This window comes from Diospyros lotus, chromosome 15, assembly GCF_014633365.1.
Source record: "Diospyros lotus cultivar Yz01 chromosome 15, ASM1463336v1, whole genome shotgun sequence".
NCBI classification, from domain to species: Eukaryota; Viridiplantae; Streptophyta; class Magnoliopsida; order Ericales; family Ebenaceae; genus Diospyros; species Diospyros lotus.
In genome coordinates this window covers 11,602,473-11,619,863 of record NC_068352.1, presented here as the reverse complement: position 1 = coordinate 11,619,863, position 17,391 = coordinate 11,602,473, and the positions used below count along the sequence as shown (strand labels likewise).

The 17,391-nt window shown below is 38.1% G+C and overlaps 2 protein-coding genes across 5 annotated transcripts; one reads left to right on the top strand and one right to left on the bottom strand.

The window, feature by feature from the left end:
• Positions 1–246: 246 nt before the first annotated feature.
• LOC127791574 (uncharacterized) lies at positions 247–702 on the bottom strand. The gene has a single exon (XM_052321555.1). The coding sequence runs from the start codon at positions 700–702 to the stop codon at positions 247–249; it is 456 nt and encodes a 151-aa protein (XP_052177515.1).
• Positions 703–7,624: 6,922 nt separating this feature from the next.
• Positions 7,625–16,142, top strand: LOC127792067 (uncharacterized). Of its 4 annotated transcripts, XM_052322392.1 has the most exons (5): positions 7,625–7,949; positions 8,047–8,142; positions 8,934–9,368; positions 9,873–11,025; positions 12,717–16,142. In XM_052322392.1, exons 3-5 carry the CDS (start codon positions 9,169–9,171, stop codon positions 15,663–15,665), a joined length of 4,302 nt encoding a protein of 1,433 aa, XP_052178352.1. In that variant the 5' UTR covers positions 7,625–7,949; positions 8,047–8,142; positions 8,934–9,168; the 3' UTR covers positions 15,666–16,142. The 4 variants fall into 4 exon arrangements, with proteins under 4 accessions (XP_052178352.1, XP_052178353.1, XP_052178354.1 ...); XM_052322393.1 differs by lacking the exon at positions 8,047–8,142 and having other exon boundaries at positions 7,625–7,802; XM_052322394.1 differs by lacking the exon at positions 8,047–8,142 and having other exon boundaries at positions 7,625–7,834.
• Positions 16,143–17,391: the final 1,249 nt, after the last annotated feature.

Here is a 17,391-nt window from a genome sequence, read left to right as displayed (position 1 = left end):
CTCACCAAGGCCATGGTGGACCTTCGGTGTCTTCGGAGAGGTGCAAAGTGCGCCAGAAAGCTGCTCCGGAGTTGCGCAAAACTTATGATGGAATGATGAGCCAGGTTTGAGTACCACGCCCGTGCGTGCCCCTCCAGAGTGGCCAAGAAAACTCTACACCACATCGCGTCTGAGGCGTCCTGTACCATCATATGCGAGGTAAAGAGATCCAGGTGATCCATCGGCTCGGTGGTCCCTGCGTAGGGCTTAATGGCCGGGATACGGAGACGTTCTGGTGGTATGGCCGCCATGATCTCTGGGCCAAGGGGCTGATTTATCCTTGGTCCCTGAGCCTCTCCGGTCCTTGGCTTTAGGGCGACCATCTCCTCCTCCAACTGCCGCAATCTGCTGCTGCAATCTTCTCTCTGGCCCTGGCCTCTGCGGATTCTCGTCTCGTCGATAAGATTCCTCTTCTCTTGGGGGCTCGCGCCTTTCCTCCGCCCGAGAGTGCTGGGCTTGCTGATGCTGTCCATCTAGAAAACCCATGAGTAACTCCGTCAATCGTTGTACTTGACCCTCCAGAAGTGCTATCCGATCAGGAGGAGGCGGAGGGCCCTCCGGACTCCGAGCCCTCCCCGGCGGGCTTCGGGGAGGGTTCTGCTGACTCGGTTCCGGAACGGGGTTGCTCCCCACGGCCCTAGACGGCTGTCTTCTGGTCGCCATTCACGGTTGAGAAGATTGTCCGCTGCACTGGAAAGACAGAAGAGAAGAATGTCGGCCCCACGATGGGCGCCAATTGATGAAGGATTTTCGGAAGTGGTAGCCGCACGTTCCCTTCTTGCCTCTCTGAATGCACCTGCAATGGAGACGGGGCTTGCTCCCCCGGTCAATCTCCGATGATTAAGTTAGTTCTTTGATCTAGGGTTCCTTGTCCCTTTTAAACTATGTTAATTGATGGAAAATAAGAAGAATCCCCCACCTTCTTCGCTTACCTTTTCTCGGGATAGGGATCATGAGGGATCTTCGGGATCTTCCTCCCGCCTTATTCGGGACTTTCCCGATAAGGGTTTCGCGATAGCCTCCGTCTCCGAGGAGTTCGGGATAACTGTTGCCTCCGTGATCTTCGGTGGGATAGCCGGTTCCTGAGGTCTCGGGGGTTTCTCTATTGAGTGCTTATCTGATTGACGTGGCAATGCTTGTCTGCTGTGTGTCTTTTGACCGCTGTTAGGTATTCGTTTCGGCGTAATTATGGGATCGAGGGCGCTCCCCTCATCAACGCCCGAGAAAGTGGAGTGTTACATATAGTATCAAAATTATTTTCAAATTTTATGCTTTGATCAAGGGGGAAAATAAATCTTTTGATATGTGTTATTAAGGGGGAGTTTGTAAAATTTTATTTTTCACCAATGTATTCTTTCTCCATTGATGTTTTGCTAAATCCCCTCTTACTCTTGTGTTAAAATTCTTTCAAATATATCATTTTTTATTTATGACAAAAAGGGGGAGACTTTTGGGTATTTCATAAAATGTTTTGTCATCATCAAAAAGGGTGAGATTGATGTTTTATCTTTGATATAGTTTTGATGATGAAAAATCATTGTATTTTGATGATGTTTATTATCTTAATGCTCCAAATTAATTTATGCTTTAAGCAATCTCAAATGTTTGTGGTCAAAGTATTTTCCAATATATATGTGTTGTTTATGATTTAGGAGATTGGAAAAATAATGCATTAAATCTTAAAAAATTGGAAAATGAAGTTAAAAGCTTTTTTGTAGCATCTGTCGACTAAGTGTAAGTTTTTCTAAGAGAATAGTCGACTATGCCTTGCATCTGTCGACTATATGCCTTGTATCTGTCGATTATGCCTTGTTTCTATCGATTATGTTTTTTTATCTGTCGACTATCCTCATGTTTCTATCAACAGAATAATTTGATCTGTCGACTATTAGTGTGTATTTTAAAAGGTGTTTTATTCATATTTTTGTTCTATCGACTATCCCATCTCTTCTATCGACTATGTTTTGTTTTGTTTATAAATTTGTTGACTATCTATTGTCTTCTATCAACTAACTCTTTGCGCAGAAAGCCATAACGACTAGTTTTTCAAATTTCAACGGTCTCAAACGGCTAGTTTTCTCTTGAAGCTTTCAAGATGCTTATAAATACAAATCAAGGAGATCAAGAAGAGGCTAATGAATGGAAAATAAATTGATTTGAGCTTACATCTTGTACTTATCTGTATTTACATTAATTGTGCTTCAATTTTCTCTCTTCAAGGCTTTGATCTTCATTTGTAATTATTTACTTCAAGCTTTGTATCATTTTGAGAGACATTGTAACTAAGAAATTCATCTCTTAGATTCTCATTTCTTGTATTTCCTAGCTTGTGTAACTAGAGGGCCTACTTGTATAAGTGGGAGGTTGTAATTGTAATATCTCAAAATTTTGAAAATAAATAATAGTTATTAATTTCGATGTTTGATGACATCATTGAGTATTTGAGGATTTAAGAGAAAATATTAATTTATGTCATTTTTTAGGAAATGAGAAATTAAGGTAATTAATTAAATTATCTAGGGGTATTTATGGAAATAATGATGGAATTAAATTGGTGAATTTTTGAGAATGTTCGAGGTATAAGTGTAATAAAGAGAAATGGGGAGTGGGGTGTGTGTGTGAATTTTGGAAGTGTTGGGGGGTGCTGGTGTAATTTTGGAAAGAGCCAAGAGGTCTCCTTATAATTAATTTGGGGTGCATATTTAATGAGGGAGAGCAGGCGTGCGCGAGCGAAAGAATTGTTGATTTTATCAGCAAGGCCAGCCTGAAACGACATTGTTTCGGGCTGGAGGCAGTGGCAGCCATGTGCAGCTGCAAGCGCTCCACGTGGCGCGCGCAAGGAGCTCCTCCCACCTTGGTCACCAAGCTTCTTTTTTAGGCCAAGTTAAGGCCAATTTCAGCCATTTCGAAGACAGTTGAGAGAAGGAAAGCTAGGGAAGAGGAAGGAGCCACACACAAAGGAAGAAAATGGGAGAAATTATGGGGAAAATAGGGAATTGTGGCATTATTTGGTGTTTAAAATATTCAAGTAAATAGGTAAAATTACTAGAAATATTGTACATTTAAATTATAGATTTTGTACAGTTAGTTTATGCAGTTTACGCTGTTAGATTTTATTAATATAGGTCATAATCTTAATATTCTCTGTATAACATTTTACTTCAGAACGGGAGCACAAAAGGAGCAAGAAGTGGCTGTCTAAAGGTAAGCTCCTAACGCTCTCCCTATATCCTTTATTTCTTATGAAAGTTTTCATGGTTTCTTGTATTTTAAACCCTCCCTCACCGTGACTCGATTCCACGCATTAATAACCATAATCCACGTGGCAACCACCCTATGGTTTATACTTTATTAATAAGTTTATTCTTAATGGAATGAGCTGAGTGGTGATGTATTGGTGTCTTTCATTTCGTCCGTCCCGAAGTTTCGTATCACTCCGCTTTATTTGGGAATGATGTCGTAACCATTGGGGTAGGTTCTTAGAAGAGTTGATTATGGTTTAATGGGGTTATGTTAATAATTTACTATGAATGTGGAGATGGTTCCTTGTGTATGAGGATAGATGAGAACATGGATGACATAATGGTGTCTATGTTGTCATGGATTAAGTTTGCGGAAAGATAAGCTTAAGTGACTAAGTTTAATGTCATCTATGGGTGTCTAAGGGTATGGGGTACAAAGCTACTGACTGTCGACTGTGGGTCGTGGTAGTTGATGGCTAGATGTATGGGCGTCAGTCATCGACTGTTGTGATAAGCGCTAGATGGGCTAGGAGAGCTAGTACTACCATATTCCCGCCTTAATTTTGTGCATATCATGATGTGTGTCCTGCATAGGGGATGGGTTGCATTCATTTGGGGAACATGCTTTGTGTGTGATGGGATGTGTGGGCATTTGCATGACTCGGTTGGTCTAAGAGGCAATTTGGGTTCCCTAAGTGAGCCGGTGCATTTAAAGCATATCGCATGTGTGAATTATTATGTGGGTGTAGCATGGCCTGATGCTTGGTTTATGGGGGCCTTGTCATCACGTTAATGCTACAAAAGCCATTGCATTTTCTAATTGTTGCATTGTATGGTGAGGATGTGTGGCTATGATAAGTATGGGTGATGAGTGGCGCCCACCACGGATCATAGGCCGTGGCAGTAGACCACAATAGCAGTAGGGTATGATGATGTATTATGTTAAGGTTGATGACTTGTGGGGATTGATCTGGTGTATACTCCACGGGTGTTAGATTAGGGCTGATGACTCTTGGGGATTGATCTGGTGTATACCTTAAGAGTCTATGGTAGCCTCTATTGGGCTGCTACAAGTTTGTATGCGGGACTTGGGCACCAGTGTGTATCTTATGTGGGCCCTAAGAACCCTTTGTGTACAGTTGATTTTATGCTATGCATTTGGAGTTATGACATATATTGATCATGAAATGATGTGTTGTTGCATTGGCATGAATTGCATGGGGTGTTATGGGAAGAGTTATGTCTTTAACCTATATCCTTTCTTTCTAGAGCTTGCTAAGTCTTGTGACTCATGTTTGCTTTCCATCATTTCAAGTTAGGGATTTATCTGAGTTGCCAGATTTGTTCAGCAGGGTTTGGGTCCAAAGGATAGCAAGTGCAAAGTTCTCCCGAAACCAGATCGTGGGTGTCATGGTGTTTGTATTAAGGTTAATGTTTTATGTTTTTGAGATGGATGTATGTCTTGAAAGCCTAGGTGGGCTCAAGTTGTGAATGACTATGTAAAGACAGTTATGAAATGTTATAGGATGTAAAAGGTTATGATTTCTAAATAGTTGTGTGTGAGTTTTAGTTTGTGTTTTTGTTCGATGTCATTCAAATAATGACCCTCTCACAGATCCTTTATGTGCAGTAGGGGCTCCGGGAGGCGGATCGTTACAGTAATTCCTAGTCTTGGATTAGAAGACCTACTTGGTTTAAAGTATGGGGGTTTTACTAGATTATTTGAAAAATCTTTAGTAAGGAGTTAAAGTAGTGGATTAGGCTTGAGTTAAGCTGAACCACTATAAATCATTTGTGTTCTTCTCTTGTGCTCGTGTTATTTAGTTTGTTTATCATTGCTAGCATTTTCATCAAAAGGATTTTAAGTTCTATTAAATTTTTAAATTACCCAATTCACCTCCCCTTTTAGTGTGTGCCATAACATTTTAAATCTAACATATATGATGTGGTGAAGCATAACATGGGTGCATCTGATGTAATGAGTAATTCTATATTGCGTTGATTCTTATTGCTTCACGTTTTCTTGATTCTTATTGTTTCACGTTCCTTTCAAATTATACTTACTGAGCTTTGTGACTCATACTTGTTTTTGCATAATTCCAAGTAAGGGGAAAACTATGGATGAGGGCGAGCCTAGTGAAGTTTGATCCTTAATAGGGTAAATTTGTGTACAAAGCCTTCCTAACTAAGAGATCTTTAGGGGACTTTTTTTTTTCTTTTTCCTTTTTCTTAGAGTCTAGAAGGAAACAGTTTTGTTTTGTTATGCCAGATTTTATGGCATCTTTTGAGGATGATGGGTGGTTAAACTCAAATGTGACTGTTAGATGAATTATGTTTTAATTAATATTTATTTTGCTTTCTCTATTGAATGAGAAAAGTTTTGAGAATCTTTTATTTAAGTTTATATTTGTATCAACCTTTTTGGTGCTTCCTCTCGGATTCCTTGGTATTGGGATCTTTGAGAGTGGGGTCATCACAAAATATGCTTTTGTAATCAAGTAGTTTTGTCATATCTCTGGTGTAACAAATACAATCGAGTTCTCATGGTTATAATCAAGTAAATGTCTATATATACTCAAGTAATCTTCTTTTATAATTGAGTATTTATTACAAGCTTCAACTAGATAAAAAAGTAATCGATGATCAAATTTATAATCGAGAATTACTCTTTTATAATTGAGTAATTTTCATTTATAATCAAGTAAAAGTTTATGTATAATCGACTATATTTGAGTGATAATCGAGTATTTAATTCATGTCTCTGTAGAACAAAAATAATCGAGTACATGTTAAGAATAATCGAATGCAAACAAAAAATACTTAATTACAAACTATGTTTACTAGAGTAGGGATAAAAACACTCAATTACAAACTCTTTATATTGGAGTAAATAGTGTGATGAAGCTTAAAAAATTAGTCGTTGCAAATGTATTTAATGCATAATTTTAACCATTAAGATTTAAAAATTGCTATAAATTTTTCCTCATTTTTTATCTTTATTTTTAAATATTCTAATAATTATTTTGAGGAGAGATAAAAGATATTTCTTACAGATTTTATTCTCTTAGTAGCAAGTATAAAAGGAGAAGAGGATGAAAAAACAAATGCTGATATTTGAGTTCTTCCTACTCCAACCTCAAGAAAAAAAATCCTCAAAGCATATATCTTCTACTAACAAAAGAGAGAGAGAATATTTTAGCTTTCATATTCTTTTCATGTCTCTTTTATTTGTAAGAAACTAGTTTCATCATTTGATTTCAATCTTGTAAAAACTTCTCAAAGTGCTCATTTTATATACTTCACTTATCTTGTTATGGTAAGTGCTTGAGCCCATAAAAAACATAGTATAAAAGGTTTCAGGTAATCTTTACTAAAATTGTGTATTCAGTTATTGTTGAACCATTAAAAAATAAAGATTTTGGCTTATCCTATAAAAATTATAGTGAGTAGTTAAAATCTTTAGTGAAAAGTCAATAGAGTAGAGTAGATTAGTTGAACTAAACCACAATAAAATTCTTTGTGTACTGCATTGTTCATTTCTTTCTTTCATTTCATGCAGTCAAGTGTTATTTTTAGTTTTTATAGTTTGCAATATTTGCTTTGAAATTAATCTTGGAAATTTTATTTTCTTTCAAACATTCTCACATAATTATTTTCGTAACCAACTAAAACTAAATCTTTCAATAAGTACTCTTATCACTATATTTCAGAACCTTTAAAAAAATTGGTTAATTAATTTTTTGTGCATAAAGTTGATTTAAATAAAAAAATTTTAAAAACTCAATTCAACTCCTTCTTTGGTGTCTATTATTTTTAAGAATATAAAATAATTAATTAACATGTTCTCTTTGTTGGAAAGAGTGGTCAATGTTATTTTCAATAACACAAAAGTGATTAATTTATTTGATCAAGCCTCATAGATCGATATTACTCGAAATTTACTCTTAAAAATAATAAAATTATATTTGGGAGAAACTCAACTTTATTATGCCTAAAAATAAAGGAAAAGAAATAGGCAGGTTGACGATAGCAACAGCTGGCCGAGGCCGCTAAACATAACATGTGTACAACATTCAAATTTCAAGATTGTCAACATTTTCAATCTTGTCGTCTTGCCTAGGTTCAGGAACAGGACGAGCCGAGGGAGCAGCGCTTCAATTACCCTGTAATTTGCGAGAGGGAGCAGGGTCAGAACTGGAATTTAACACATGCATGATAAGAATCGACATTAAATAATAATAATAATAATAATAAAAACAAAAAAACAAAAAAAAAAAAGAACCGTAGGGTTGGTACAGGAGGATGGATAGATCGATAGATAGATAGATAGGACACCCCCCCCCTTTCTCTCTCCCCCTCTCTCCCTCCCATATCTTCTTTCTTTCTCTTTCTTTTTTCTCACTATTTTCTTTCACGCATATTCACAGATTGGGGGAGGTGAATCGTGGTGGTTTTTAATGGTACAAAACTGCTTTTTGGTGGTGAGAAAGAAAGAAAGAACCTGATGCCCTCTTTTGATGTGTGAGTGGGTGGTGCTGCTCTCTTCTTCTGCTGTACCTCTCTCTCACTCTTCTCACTCTCTCTCTCTCTCTCTCTCTCTCTCTCTCTCTCATTTTCTATTCTTCTTGGCCTCACTTTCTTCCCGGAGAGAATTTTCCCAAGATGAAGGTCTGTACCCTTGTGGGTTCTGCTGATTTATTTGATTTCTGGGTCCAAGATGTTTTATTTGCTTTTCTTTCTTCTAATTTCCGACTTTTTTTTTTAGAGGAATCGCTGGTTCTTGCAGTTAAGTTGCTTCTGATGATACTGAGTTTTCCTCCAGACCCAATCCGATTACAGTGACGATTTGCTTAATCTTGAGGTTTTCTTCTTGATTTTGTGTGTTTTGAAGTCCGTCTCCGTAGTACGCTTTGAGAGCTTGAACACATACTGAGGAAGCTGCGTGTGATTTCATGAGATCGCTCTCCACCGCGTTTCTCGAGTTTCTGTTCAATTTCTTTTGGCGGACTTGAGGAATCCTTTTTCTGTTTTTTTCATCACAAATAAACAAAGATCTGGTATTTGGGTTACGTCAGATTTCGCTTGAGTCGGTCGTTTCCACTGTTCACCAGGACGACCAAAGCTTTGATTTTGAGCTTTTTAACTCGTCAATCACTTTCTGGTTCGCAAATTCCTCGCGGGTAGTTGTGATTTTTGAGCTTAATTTCTTCCTTATCCATGGGTCTGAGAACTTCTTATTCGTGTTCATCTTTTGATTCCACGCTTGTTGTTTTCCAACCATTTTTTTTTAATTTCTCACGGTTTATAGATTCGATTTTGTCCGATGAAGGAAGTAAGCAAGTGAACAGTGGCTTTTGATCTGCTTAATCTCCCTTAATCCTGTGCTTTTTCTGAGTTTTGCCCACATAAAATAACGCTTCCGGGACTTAGGTTCCAGTCACATCTTGCTTGTTGCTTTAATTCTTTCCCAAATTTGTTCTTTCCTTGTTCACTCAGGCTCTCCAAGAGCCTCTGATGATTCAACACGGCTATATATCTATAGATGCTTCAATTTACTCGTCCACCATCACATAAAATAACGTTATTCTGGAGGGGTCGAGCGAGAATCTTTCTAATTTGTCTGCTTTATTTCTTGCTCTTGTAATTATGCAGGTTGAAGAGTGAAGAAGAATAAGAAGAAAAGGGGCCATATTTGAAGTGGGTATTGTTTGATCTTACTACTACTACTGTTGAGTGGTGGGGCTTAGGGATTTGTTATGCTGAAGGCTAAGAAGGCTAAGACAAGGCGGCCTAGTTTTGGAGATAGAGCAAGTTCAGGTTCTTGTGGCTGTTGTCCAGACAGCACAAGAAGGAAGAAGCTTATCATCTCCATCATCATCATCAACAGATGTTATCCATAACAAACCCTCCATCAGATCCACCATGTCCTCATCAAATTCAAGCTCCACAGCTGAAAAGCTCCAGTCACTGTAATGAGAGGGCTTCTGGTTCTGATAAGGTCGCCTTGCAAGAAGAAGAGGTAGTAGAAGCAGATCTGCCAAAGTCTGGCCTTGATGACAACAACCCACCCCCAAAATTCTCCATAAGGTACTATCTATCCATATATCTGCATAAAATCTTTCTTCTTCTGCTTTTACTTTTGCTTGCTTTGTCACGGCTCTCTGTCTCTCCCAGCCCTTTCATGGTCAGATCCACTGTTTCTCGTTATTGATGTTGATTTGGTTCTTGCTTTTCTGGCAGATTCTGGTTTTGAATGCCTAATTAGAGATGTTATTTGTTTGTAACTGGCTTAATTTGATCTCCTCTTCTTGATCATCCCTTCTCTTTTGATCTCATCTCTTGCTTTGCCCGTATCTGATTTCATTAGATTATGGGTTAATCTTGTTAATAATACCATGCTATTTTCAGTTAACTTACAGCATGAGGGTCTTTATTGATCTTTCACATGCTTTAATTTTCTTCTACATTTTTGTATTTTTCTTCACCGGAGTGAATCTTTGTTGAGTTGAAGGGGTTTATTGTTTGCTTTTGACTCGTAAGCAATTGGTTGATTGATATAATTCATCTGAGATTTGGTGGCATCTGATGCAGAGATTATGTGTCTGGTGCACGGAGCAAGGACATTCAAACAAACTGGCCTTTTGCTCAGAAAAATTTGCAACTTTGTTTGAAGCATGGAGTAGGAGATTTATTGCCTCCTTTTCAGCCTCTTGATTCTGTACGAAACCGATCTGTCAAAAGATGCACTGTCGAAACTAGCCTGATTCGAAAAGAAAACATAAGAAATGTGGAACGGGAGCCTTTTGGGCCGAGCAATTATTGTGTTTCTCCCTCTTCTGGTGATGCTGGTTGTAACAGGAAGCTAGCTGTGAATTGCTTAAATACGGGTCAGACTTCATCTGAAGAAGAACACGAACTTCCATTGACTACAAATAATCGATCGAATTCTGTGGTTGATTCAGTTCCTGCTGATAGGAACACTTCTGTGGTAGTAGAAACTAACAATATATTGGAAGTTTCGGCAGAAAAATTTGAGCCAACAGTTTCTCCTCCGTCTCAGAAATCTGATAGCTCAAACCAACTTCAGATTAAGAAGTCTAGACTGATACTGAAAGTGGGGAGTGGAATTGATCCTACTTCAAACGAAGATACTTTGGCAAATTGTGTGGCATTTTCCGACACGATGGCTTCAAAAGTGTGCCCAGTTTGCAAGACTTTCTCATCCTCTTCCAACACCACTTTGAACGCACACATTGATCAGTGCCTTTCTGTGGAGTCAACTGTTAAGTGGACAGCCAATTCTAGGGTGATTAAGCATAGAATAAAGCCGAGGAAGACAAGGTTGATGGTGGATATCTATGCAACGGCCTTACATTGCACACTGGAGGAGCTTGATAGAAGAAACGGGACAAGCTGGGCCGTGAATTCTAGCTTGCCCACTCAACAGGCTTTAGAGAATGTTGAAGAGGAAAAGCAAAGAGTGTTAAAGGACAATGGTGAAGATGGTGCAGTCTATATTGATGCCAATGGAACAAAGCTTCGTATTTTGTCAAAGTTCAATGATAGATCAATACCAAATCTAGAAGTGGGTCCTGGGCTCAAGAAAACTTTCAGAAGAGGTAGAGGAAAACAATTGCTCACAACCTGCAAAAGGAAGGATCGTGCTCAAAAAAATCAGAAATACCTGAAACTTGATGCTCAGAGCATAAAAAATTGCTCTCTGAACTGTCAACCTTCTTCTGAGGTATGTCACTTTCCTACTCGTGGCTTCCTTCTTTTACTAATAAGATAGATTTATTTTTCCTTCTCTCTAATTTGTCCATTACTGATAGGTATCAAAATTAGTATAGATATTAGTTTTATGTGATTAGAAGATCTTGATTTTATCTAAATGTGTTGGCCAAAAGACCAATTTGGTCCCTGTACAATACAGCAATGTCCAATTTAGTACTTGAAATTTCAAACTGTCCTAATTTACTACCTGCCATTAGCGAACCGTTAGCTGCAAATAACTGATGTTAGTGAAACAAATGGTAGACTAACGACAAGCATGAAATTGGCCTATTTTTCAAAAGTTAAAGAATTAACCCAATATTTTATTTTTACAAAAATTTGGATTATTTAGCACTTAATTTTTACCTAACAATTAAGTAACTGGAACATGCCATGTTTAAATTATAAAGCTATAAAACCAAACTTAAATCTAGGGGTGTGCAATTCCAAAGGCAATTTGCATACCTTATGTCGGTCAATGGACCAAGTGTAGGCTTGAATCTAATCCGTTTAATCAAGTCTAGTATTAAACATGGGTGAGATTACTAAAACCCAGATCCGATCCGATTATATATATCATGAATGATTCAAATATAGATAACAGATTAAATATAATTCGTATTTAATATTATATATTGAATCTTAAATATATATTTAATATTTATATAATGTAATATTTTTCAGCAAAAAATATTTATATTACACTAAATATAAAATATATTATGTAGTTTTTAATATTTAAATATGTTTACTGTTATACATATTTAATTTAATATGATGTTAAATATATTTAGTTTTATCTATTTAATCCATTATCAATATTTATACCGTTTAAGATATATATAATCGGATTTGGATCTTGGTTTGGGTAGTTAGATCTATGTTTAATACAAAACCTGTTAAATGAACTAAATATAGGTCCGAACCTAGTCTATTAACAGGCCTAAGCTTGATAGATAGGCTCTAGAATTGCGTGCTATAGATTTAGGTTTAGTTTTATGCCTATGTAATTTAAACATGTCATGTTTACATTACTTAACTATAAAGAAAAGAGAAAAATAGAAAAGATAAAAATATAGTGTTAAATAAGCCAAATTTTTGTATAAGTAAAAAAACTAGGCCAAATTAATGCTTAAACTTTTGAAAATAGGCCAATTTCATACTCGTCAGTCAATCATTTGGCTAATGGTTGGCTGATGATGGGTACTAACTTGAAATGATTTAGAAACTTTAAGTACTAAACTAGTCTAAAAAAAAAAAAAGATAGGTACTAAACTAGACATTAGCGTATGGACCAAATTGGCCTTTTGGGCAAATGTATTTTAGTTTTATTTGGACTTTTAGTGGATTGTGTGATAGAATTTAAGTGGTATTAAACTTCTTCATCTTCTCTTCTTTTCTTCTTCACTAATTCTCTTCTTCTCCAGTCTTTCTCAATTTTCTGGCTGTCCCACATCAATTACCCTTTGACTATGAGAATAATTTGAAATTTCCACTATCAAGTTAAAGAAACAGTTGTCTAGGTTTTATAATGCTTGCAGTTTCTGAGATTAGGTTTCTGGCATAATCTATGTAGCTCTTAAAAAGTCTTTTGAGTTGCAGATATTTCAGTTTACTAGCATGAGATTGCATCCACATGGTAATTAAACTGTTGTTATACAGGTTTGTGAAGAGGAAGAAAGAAATCTTGCACTGAAAGATAGCTTCAGAAAAGAGGAAAGCCTGGCACAGACCTTCAAAGATCTACAGGTGATCAAGCCCAATGAATCAGGAAATATAGCAAATTGGACAAGCTCTAAACGAACTGGTCTCTTAAAAAGGCGAAAGTGTAAGGAGGGTCTTCAGCATTTGGGACTTAACTTTAGACGGGAATTGACTGTTGAAAGTGCTCATTCATCTTTATGTGATTTGGACATGGAGAGAAGTTGCATTCAGAAAACTCCAAACTCATATGACAGTCCACTTTCATCTCCTGGAAGCAGCAAGGGAATGGAGGATTCATCATCTGGAGAGCCCATTAATGAATATACTGAACACCCTCCTATGCAAAAGCAAGTTTCAGTTTCCTCATTTACGACTCATATCGGTGGTAACTTGGAGAGATTACGCAATGTCAAGCAGTTGAGAAAAGACGGCACAATTGTCGATGGAAACGAGGGTTTTGTAAGTTATAGAGAAAACTGTGTTCCTTCTCCTGGTAAGGGACCATTTAAGCTAATTGCTGGTCCAGTCAAAAGTAGTTCTTGTGCTGCTCGCTCAAATACATCACTTGGTCATCAAGTACTCTTATCAAAATCCACAAAGTTCTCCTCTTTGAATAGGCACATGATGTCGATCAATGAGTCATCTCGAACTGAATTCAACCATAAGGTGAACAGAAAGTTTTCAGTGAAAAAGAAGCTTCCATCCTGTAAGAAGTCTGGAGTTTGTTGCATGGAAAAATTGGGTAAAAAGTTTGTGACACTGCCTTCCGAAAGTATTGGAAAACATGTTTACAAGGAGAAGCATCGAGGAAACAAATCTAGAAGAGAAGAAATATGTCACAAAATCTCCCTTGACCAATGCAATGTTTTGAAAATAAAAAAGAAGAGGACATCGGTTCGTATCTCTCAGAATGAGCAGTCTATGGTTCTGAAATCTGCATCAGGATGTCACAGTCTTGAAGTTGGCAATGACATAGATTATTCTGCTAGAGTTTGTGGAGATTTGGCAGGTAAACTTGATGACACAGGATCTGGCAGAAAAGGGATTGATTCTCATGGATACAGCAGAGTAGTGGTTGAACCATCTTCAGGAGTGGATATTGGAGGAAATGCTATGAGATCGGGAAAATCTCTAGATTCAGAGTTCCAGAAGCTGTCTAGCCCTTGCAATATGTTAGCTGATTCATTGCATTCCGCTGTGTTTAAGAGTTCTTTGAGTGGAGCGGAAACACAGTCATGTCCTAGCGACCCTAGTTTGAGTGATGAACCAGAGATGTTTCATGTCAATAAAGTTGGCAGCGGTACATTAGCTCAAAGTACTGGTGCGTGGAAGGAAATCGATTCTATGGATGGGCAAGGAAATTACTTTAATGAGGTTGACCCAATATCTATTCCAGGACCACCTGGATCATATTTGCCAAGTCCTAGGGATATGGGCTCGGAAGATCTCCAAGGAAGTGCCTCATTAACTACAAGCCGAGTTCAGTCCTCTGAAGATCAGTATGATCTGGTTGATAGAGATTTATCGGATTCTCCTATTTCTGCTATGTCAACCATATCTCACTCTCCAACTGGAAGACCTGATGATTTGAAATCCCCTGGTGAGTCTGGAGAACTGCATGTTGCACCAGGTGAGATTAGGTTAGGCTCCTCTGGTGATAGCCATGGTGCCCTAACACAAATTGCTGCCTCAATTCCACTGGGAAAGACGATTCAGGAGGAAAGAACCAATCTGGAAGAGTTGAAAGTCGGCATGATTGGCTCTGAGAAGGGACCTATCAATTTCCGAAATGATCAGCCGTGCTGCTGCTCAAGAAAGGAGGGAATGTCACAGGAGTTTTCATTAAATTATCAAGACTCGCAAGTTCTATGGAGACAGACCATGGATTCAGTTCCAGTTCCTGCCATGGGGAAACCAATGAGTTGTTATCCACCCAGGAAACCAAATGGTTTGTACTCCTTGCCTGAAGCAATTTCTCTTGGCAATTTCCCAGGTTCAGGACCAGAAAAGTTGGCTCTCCCTGTCACAAAGATGGATATGGGTCCTGTTTCGATAAAAGTTTTTGCTGATTCCGATTTCAAGTCCCCAGTTTATGGTGAGTGTGATTCTGCTAGTCCATCTTCATCCAATCCTGTTCTCAGGTTAATGGGGAAAGATGTAATGGTGGTTAGTAAAGATGAAAATGTATCCCAGCAATATAGAAAAGCCAATTCAAGTATCTTGAATGGTCATCTGAATCAACAATCCCAAATGCTTTCTGGGGTCTCTCTGGGCAATACTCAAAAAGAAAACTCCCGTTTCTTTCATCATATGGTCCATCAACACCCTCTCACGGGCAAGGATCAAAGCAACACTGGTTTCAACATCAAGCTTTCAAACAGTTTCAGAAGCAATGTCAATTGTTGCACTCCACAAACAACCTCTCGTGTTTCTGCAGCTGCAGTTTTAAACAGGAATATGAATAGTGGTTTCAGACCAGCCCTTGAATCGCATGAAGATGGTGTTTGGTATGGCTTGCCTAATGATCAGAATAGATCCAGAAACAGACCGTATTTTCCTTTGGCATATAATGTGGCGAGAGTTGCAACTGCTTCAGACACCCTGCATGAGGATAAAGATTTGAAAGCAAACCCTGAGAAAGAGATCATCGTCATTGAGGATGGCCCCGAAAGGGAAGCTGAAGCACCGTATTCTGGAAGTAGTGTGAGGGAGGGTCGGGTAGCTGCTCCAGGTGGCATGTCTATTCCAGTGGTTTCAAGTTACAACTCAAGGCACGGGAGTAATCATTTTTATGGATATCAGCCACAGGTTTCTTTGCCTTATAGCGGACAACACAAGGTACAAAGTGGTAGCTTTCAAATGCCCCCTCAGAGTAGTGCAAGTCCAGTTACGTGGAATTGCTCTTGAGAAGAAGGATCGAGCGTCATGTCTCTTGGCTCTTCTAGGCTGAACCAAGTGCGAGTTGGAGATGTTCGTCAATACTTTTGATCGATGACCATAATGACACATCCATTTCATCTTGAAAGCCTAGCCTGCCTTTGGAAGCTCAACCGCAGCAGATAAGTTCTTAAACTGCGTTTGTGATCTTTTGATAATTGCTGCTAATTAATTATTATATATGTAATTAGAAGACCTAGCAGTTTTCGAGGCTTTTGCACAGATAGTGTTAAGGCTACCTAATTAGAGACTAAACCTGTACAAGGGTCAAGGGATCTTTTTAATAATAGGTTACCCTCAGAAGCTTTTTTCCTACACACAGACAGTGCCAGTGTTGATACTACTAAGCTCTCCTACATCTTACAACAATCTAAATTTGTTTGTTATTAATCTCGTGTTGAATCGTGTTTCTTTTATCTGAAAACACTAAAAGATTAAGTACGCATAAATCTAAATTAGCGAAGTTGTTGGTGCTGTCATTTGCATTGTAATTGAGGGCACGACCGGTTGGCTCTCCTGACATCAGCCAGCCGGCAGGCCGACTGCCCTAGTTATTTCCTCGCAGTAAATCTTGTCGCCAGTAAGTCCCGTATGAGTTTTGCTAAATAAACAGGGAAAAAAAAAAAAAGGAAAAAAGAGATTCCCAGTGCACGCAATTCTTTAACTCTTACATACGATCATCAACTTACGCATGCATGTTGAACTCTTACCACCCAAGCTACTGCTTCTTGATCTTCTTCTTTCATGCTATTGACAGAAAGATTTGTATTATCGTATGCAGTGAAAAAAGGTGACAAGTAGAGCCTCAACCAACCCCATTAGTCCATCGATGCAAAAGCTTTGCATATAGAATCATGATATTCGGTCTGAAAACTCAAATTAAATCATGCAGTCACATGAGCGTACGTAAGGGTGGACCCATAATTTGATCCGAGTTTTCAAACTGAATATCAGCTTGAACTTGCATGTATGAACTCATTAGATTATACGGCTCCGGCCCTTCATTCGATTAGGATCCTTCAAAATTAACCATCTACTAACATTTCTCTCAACTTTTTCCTCGTACAGTTTGTCTTTCCCCATTTCGTTTCAACATCAAGCTGACCTTTTTGCCATCCATGAAATATAGCCGTTAGAAGATGACATTGCAAGTTAACGTGTGTTTCGAGTGTTTGTACAGTAGAGTGTTTCGAGTGTTTGTACAGTGGAGAGAGAGAGAGAGAGTTGGTCAGCCAAGAAAAGAGAGATGGATGATGGGCGGGGGGGGGTACAAACGTAGGCCGTTGGATTGTCAAAATCTTTTCGTACACGACAAAGTGGGGTTCGTACTATTTTTGTTCGGTTCATGCTTTTGAACCCTTCAGGCTTTTCTTTTTATTCAAATTAATATAGTTAAGACTTAGGAAAATAATTTTCTTAAAAATTTTTAATCATAATTATGAATTTTATTCATTTTAAATATATGAATATTAAACCACTCATGTATTCTTAAATAAAAGTTTTTTATATATATTATTATTAAGATTTTTTGTCCTTAGAAGAGAGAGAGAGAGAGAGAGTGAGTTGGTGATGGGGAAGTGTGTAGTGGAGTTTGCGTGGTAGCCGAAAAAATTTAGGCTTTGAAAAGGACTTAGAATTGAATCATCCCAACCATCCAGAGTGGGTCCCCCTTTGTCTTCCATGTTATCCCTCATCT

Coding starts and splice junctions, on each gene's coding strand:
- LOC127791574 (XM_052321555.1), bottom strand. CDS start 702: ATGGCGACCAGAAGACAGCCGTCTAGGGCCGTGGGGAGCAACCCCGTT.
- LOC127792067 (XM_052322393.1), top strand. CDS start 9,169: ATGTTATCCATAACAAACCCTCCATCAGATCCACCATGTCCTCATCAA. Junction 9,369..9,872: donor CCCCCAAAATTCTCCATAAG/GTACTATCTATC, acceptor CATCTGATGCAG/AGATTATGTGTCTGGTGCAC. Junction 11,026..12,716: donor ACTGTCAACCTTCTTCTGAG/GTATGTCACTTT, acceptor GTTGTTATACAG/GTTTGTGAAGAGGAAGAAAG.